General features: G+C 42.1%; 1 protein-coding gene across 1 annotated transcript; it reads right to left on the reverse strand.

Annotated features, from left to right (window-relative positions):
- Positions 1 to 3,353: 3,353 nt before the first annotated feature.
- On the reverse strand, positions 3,354 to 5,372 carry LOC140371664 (ladderlectin-like). Its single transcript, XM_072458847.1, has 11 exons — positions 5,236 to 5,372; positions 5,074 to 5,161; positions 4,956 to 4,988; positions 4,803 to 4,823; positions 4,679 to 4,711; positions 4,495 to 4,539; positions 4,310 to 4,336; positions 4,129 to 4,244; positions 3,936 to 4,055; positions 3,744 to 3,858; positions 3,354 to 3,662 (listed from the first exon to the last, which is right to left on the reverse strand). Exons 2-11 carry the CDS (start codon positions 5,120 to 5,122, stop codon positions 3,598 to 3,600), a joined length of 624 nt encoding a protein of 207 aa, XP_072314948.1. The 5' UTR covers positions 5,123 to 5,161; positions 5,236 to 5,372; the 3' UTR covers positions 3,354 to 3,597.
- Positions 5,373 to 5,807: the final 435 nt, after the last annotated feature.

The raw sequence follows: 5,807 nt of genomic DNA on the forward strand, positions 1-5,807 counted from the left end.
ATCCCATTTATTCTAATTTTTTCCCGTCGAAAGTCCGGGAGAACACTAAATTATCTAAAAGAACCATTTTACCTTCATAGTGGCACATTTTGGCGTTGTTGCCAGGATTATCAAATTAACCAGGCCCCCAGGTTCTAGTTATTGTGAATTGTATGTGTTGTACTGTTGTAAAATCACTTAATTTCACTTAAGTGGAAAAAAAAAAATCCTTCTCAAGTCATTTGAGGTAGTCCTATACCTGTTTTATTAAATTCATCCACATGTTTTACTTTGTTTTTCTTGTGTAACTAGTTTTCTTGTGTAGTTGATTGCCGGTGCTATCCTTTACAAACTAAGTCACACTATTGCAACCCTAAAGTGAATGGTGCACATTGCAATATAGTGAATATAGTAAGTGCTGGTGAAGGAGCACATTCATAAGCTTTCAGAGGCGCAGGTGATAAGGGAGAGCTCTGGCCCCTTTGCCTCTCCCATTGTTCTTGTCCGTTAGAAGGAAGGAAGCCTCAGATTCTGCATCGATTATCGACTACTTAACAATAAGACCCAAAGGGATGTGTTTCCCCTCCCCCATATTGAGGACTCCCTTGACGACCTGACCGGTGCCCGCTGGTTCTCTACAATGGACTTGACCAGCCTCTGCAAGGCCCCTGGCACCTTCCAGCGTCTAATGCAGCGCATCTTTAGGAACCAACAGTGCCAGTCCCTCCTTTTGTACCTGGAAGACATCATGGTGTTTCCATCCATCCTCGAGGAACATTTGGAGAGGCTGGCTGTCGTGCTGGGTAGGCCGCAGACGGTCTGAAGGCTAATCTGAGTAAATGCAGTTTCTCAAAGACAGAGGTGAACTTTCTCCCGTCCCTTCATATTGGAGGTCGACGCCAGCCACAGTGACTTGGGTACAGTCCTTCACAGGAGTAAGGGTAGTGGTAAGAACCATTGTTTATGCAAGTCGTGGACTCAGACCCACTAAACGGAACATGTCCAATTATAGCTCGATGAAATTGGAGTTGTTGGGTCTTAAATGGGCCATAGCGGAGAAATTCCGGGAGTACCTATTGGGGCAATGGTATGTTGTCTACAAAGACAATAATCCACTAAGCCTTCTGTGGTCCGCAAAGCTGTGTGCCGTGGAGCAGCGTTGGGCCTCTCAGCTTAACTTTGAGCTCAAATATCAGGGAAGAGCAATAAGAACGCTGATGCCCTGTCCCGGCAATCCTCATCTTTGCAGACGTTGGCACCCCTTGTCCAGGGTACTTCCTTTCATCAACCACTGCAGCAGGCACTGGGTAAACAAGGGCAGGCATCCCAGTCAGTGGTAGCAGTGTTTCGCCACTTTTCTCCAGCAAACTTGCATGCTCTCCAACGGGATGACCCTGATATCCAGGAAGTCGCAGCGTTCTGGCAGCAGAAGCGACGGCCGACCTCGGAAGAGCACCAAGGGCAATCATATGGGTCACCTGTTGGCATCTAGGCCTAATGAAATTGTCGCCATCAGTTTAACTCTGCTTGAACCCACCTCTAGAGGTGTATAGAATGTCCTGTTGATGACCGACATGTTTATCAAATATACGCTTGCCGTGCCCACCAACCATGGAGACCAACGCGCCTCCACCATGGAGCAGGTTCAGGTTTTGGAGTGGTTTACAAAGCTTGGTGTCCCGGCTCGGCCCCATTCGGACCAGGGTCGCAACTTCGAGAGTGCTTTAATTCACAGACGGGTCCATTATAAGTAACAGGGAGGGCAAGGCAACGGCTCCAGCACACACCGCAACTCCAGAGTTAATTTACTTAATTACATCTGGAAAGAGACATTTGGTTATAGCTAACCCGAACTTTAGAACACAGGAAGTGCGTAGGTCAGAGAACGAATGACAAAACAGAAGCGCTTTTTATTGGTCAACAGCCAAAGCGAATAGCCAATAGGAACAGCCTCAGGTAGCATAGTCTCCCCGCAGACCATACTGCCACACATGTAGACGAGGTGACTGATCGTGGCCCCATTCCTGAGCCATTTTTGTTGACTATTTGGCCGAGTGGGTTAAGACCTATACAGAACAGTAGAGGAGACCGAGCGTCTCCTTGGTATATTCCACATCTGACACTTGTGCAAGTGGCTTACCATTGGCTTCAAGGGTGGTACAAATGAACACAACATTTCATCTCTATTTTATAAGATCACATATTTTTAATGATCAATATCAATAACTCTTATTTGCACAGGGTTTTTTAATGTAATGTATCAGTGTATGTCTCACAAATATCTCCAGACACTTTTTGATGACATTTGAAGGTTTCATCACATTAATATGTAAAAGGCCCATTATTATTGGCCAAAATCAATAGTCTAACTAGAATGCTGCAGAAATCCACAGCAAGTATCCTACATGTTAAATGAAATAACCAACATGAGACTCATGTTTGAATGCTTTTTAATCACATTTGACAGAGAAGTTGAAGCATCTTTCAATCCACTCATTTTGCACTTCACGAAGCACAAGTTGCACTCCCCAGTCTTGTTTTACAGTCACTGAAATTCTGCCGTAATCGAACACGAGACTAACAGTTTGAGTCAAGAGCAACGCACACAGATCACGTTTACTCTGAGCTGATTCGATCTAATCTGTGTTAGCATCGCATTTCTATTTGTTTCATATTTCCAAGGACGGGAGCAGTTTCACCATTTGGAAACAAGAGCCATATTTGTGATCGCGGCTGTCATTCCAAACACGTCAACTTAAAAATAAATGCTCACTTTTTTTTTTCTTCTTCAAATTTTATCTTTCAAAATAAGACTCAAAACATAAACATAAGTCAGCAACGTGTCACAGTTTGGGGGGCGTGGTCTGACATGCAGAAAACATTTGTGGGAAACAGTTTTAAGCCGTTTCCTGGTGGATTCTGTGTATTTCACGCACAAATAATCCATGTTGAGCTATAATTGGGCTCGGTTTTGCCTCTGTAAAGTAAATTATTGGATATTTATACAGACTGGCTAGCAATGCAACACCAGTTTGTACTCCACATCCAGAAATGTGAAGGGGAAAAAACCAGCTAAATGTTCGTGTCTCTGAGCACAGATCACCTTCTGCCTCATCTCTGAAAGCGCCGTTGCACAAAGTTGAGTATTTTTGGACAAAACTGCTCATTTTAGGACAAGTTGTCTATTTATAATTCCCAAGCTTAACATGGAAAATCATGTACGTAGCATTTTTGTACGTTTGCTTTATAAATGAGACCCCTGACCTGTATCTTGGTCTGGTAGCATCATTACCATGTTGTGGAAAGTTCTAGTCAAGGCAATAACATCTCCTTTATCTAAAGGACTATTCCAGACAAACACAGACTCATGTTTGATGCTTGAGCGTTTTAATCACATTTGACAGAAAAGAACAGAGAAGTTAAAGCATCTTTCAAATCCACTCATTCTGCTCTTTATGAAGCACAAGGCTCTCAGAGCAGACCACCTCCAACATCAGACTCTTCTCTTCACTCCTTCATTATGTTGCAGCAGGAAAAAGGAAAACTGTTGATTCAGATTTGCGTTGATTTTAGAGCATAAATCAGGGTTTATGCTTGTGGCAGCTCAGGAGTTCAGAGCTACTTTTTCTCACAGATGTACCCGAGGGAAGATTTGCAGTTCAAATCATTCCAGCACTTGGCACCTGAGGGTAACAAGACATATGTTAACCACATGAACACAATTATACAGTCATAGTTCATCTCAGACAGGCTGGTGTATTTACTGCTCCAGTTGATGCAAGTGCAGCTCTCGTCTTGTCTTTTGTAGTTGTTGGGTTCTCCACTACACCAGTTGCCATAGACATAACGTTCTCCGTTGATCCAGAGCCAATAATTATCCTAAAAACATAAAACGAACAAATATTTTTGAATAATTTGTTGAGTTTGACTCCAGCAGAATGGGTAAAGTGACTAACATATTGTGCATCAGAGAGTCCAATCCAAGCTGCTGTTCCAGAAGCAAGAGCTTTCAGAAAGTTGCTGGTTCCACTGTTGTGAGCAACTGCAAGAGTTCCACCCTGGGCCTCACAAGATCTCTGAATAAAAGAGAGTACATTATATTAATCCTATCCACCACTCATTTATTATGATGTGTGTCAGTCGAGTCACCTGTGCAAGAGCCCAGTGCCTTTGAGTTGTAAAATAAATGTAAGAACGGCTTCCGTGGCGATACCAGGTCGAAGGCCTATAGGTGGATCCGGTTCTGGTTCCACAGGATCTTTTGGCTGAAGATCATTTAACATTAAGTTTCTCATTTATTGTTACAGACTTCATTGTTTGAAAAACTTACCCCTTTCAGCACTGTCTCCGTGTTCAGCTAGAAAAGAACATTTGTATTGAATGTAAGAGTTTGTAACTATCTTGTGTTCAAAAGTGTCCTCAGATACAATGTGCATCGTTAAGACAATCAGCAGAACACGCTCTGTAAAACCTCTTCAATAAACAATGTCGTTTGTCTCTAACATTATAACTCACCTTCACTCAGTTCAGTCTCATCCACAGACTCTGGGTCTGCGATATCTGTGAGGATTAAAAAATAATATGTGAATATTTTCCCTGATCGAGAGAGAGAAGTTGTTTTGTTGACGAGAAAAACAAGTTTGGGAACTTTGATTATTTCTCATTTTACAGTATCAAGATGAAGGTCCAGTCTGCTTACCTTGCATGTCTGGATCTTCAACATTCAGAACTTCTACAAGGATCGTCACATACAAGTACAAGTTATATTTACTGACTCGTGAAATAAATACAAATAGAAAAGTCTCATTTTTGATGGTACTCACCTCCATTTATCAGCCCACTCTCTTGTGAGGCACAAGAACAGTACAAACAATGTAATTATTAATACTCAAACATACAAGCACAAAGTTATATTGTATTGTTGAATTCAATCTGAAAAGTCCCTATCGATGCCACATGATTTTGTTGATTCTCACCTTCATTATTCAGTTGATTCTCCGATGAATCGGCTGATGGAGGCCACAAGAACAACAGAAATAATGTAAGTACAGAATATACAGAATACTTGAACATTTCCTTCATACTTAAACTCACTTGTGGCCAAAGCCGCACCAAAGAGCAGACACAAAACCAGCAGCTTCATGACGGTGATGCAGGCGTCCAAAGATGAATCCCTGGTTTACTGTAGATTATAAACTCATATTTAGTATAAGAGATCTGTGTTGAAGAGCTGTGGAGTCACAAGAAGAGACTAACCTGTTTCAGTCGAGGTTTGGCTCCTTCAGTCTGAGGTACTGACTTGGACCAAACTCTCCTCTTATATACTCTAAGTGCAACCGTCTCCAAAACTGATCCGTGTACAAGTGTCAACTCAACTGTTTGACTTCAGAAACACCCAGATTCACTTACATTTACTCAGGTCACAGCTGATTTCACAGCTGTGACTGATATCTGTTTGCTATCAAACTGTCAAATAAAGGCACTTTTCTGAACTGTAGCAGTCCACAGTCGCTTGGCAATAGTGGCCCTGGGCGTCCAAGAGACAAGCTGCAGATTATGTCTTTTCTGTTTTATAAACTAATATATAACTATCAAGATTTAGCATTTGCTCCTTCTCAACTCTCTAACTGTAATATTGAACTTAATAATAAAAAGCACGTCCCTTGACTTCCTATTGAACACTGCAGACCTGATTCTGTGTTGTTGCCGTGTCACACAGGGGTTCCTCAGGGATGTGTCGCTGCATCAAACCTCTTCAACACACGGCTGTAGATTACTGTATTTAGATCACATTAGATCACAAAACCAGTGTCAGAATTGTCTTTCAC

Source organism: Eucyclogobius newberryi, unplaced genomic scaffold (genome assembly GCF_026437365.1).
Source record: "Eucyclogobius newberryi isolate DKJ021-1_F unplaced genomic scaffold, fEucNew1.0.hap1 SCAF_22, whole genome shotgun sequence".
NCBI classification, from domain to species: Eukaryota; Metazoa; Chordata; class Actinopteri; order Gobiiformes; family Gobiidae; genus Eucyclogobius; species Eucyclogobius newberryi.

What these genes read in the sequence shown, in the direction of transcription:
- LOC140371664 (XM_072458847.1), bottom strand. Translation starts at nt 5,122, where the DNA reads ATGAAGCTGCTGGTTTTGTGTCTGCTCTTTGGTGCGGCTTTGGCCACA. An exon ending in GAATCAACTGAATAATGAAG is followed by an intron (nt 4,824 to 4,955) that starts GTGAGAATCAAC and finishes GTGCCTCACAAG; the next exon opens with AGAGTGGGCTGATAAATGGA. An exon ending in GAGTGGGCTGATAAATGGAG is followed by an intron (nt 4,712 to 4,802) that starts GTGAGTACCATC and finishes CGATCCTTGTAG; the next exon opens with AAGTTCTGAATGTTGAAGAT.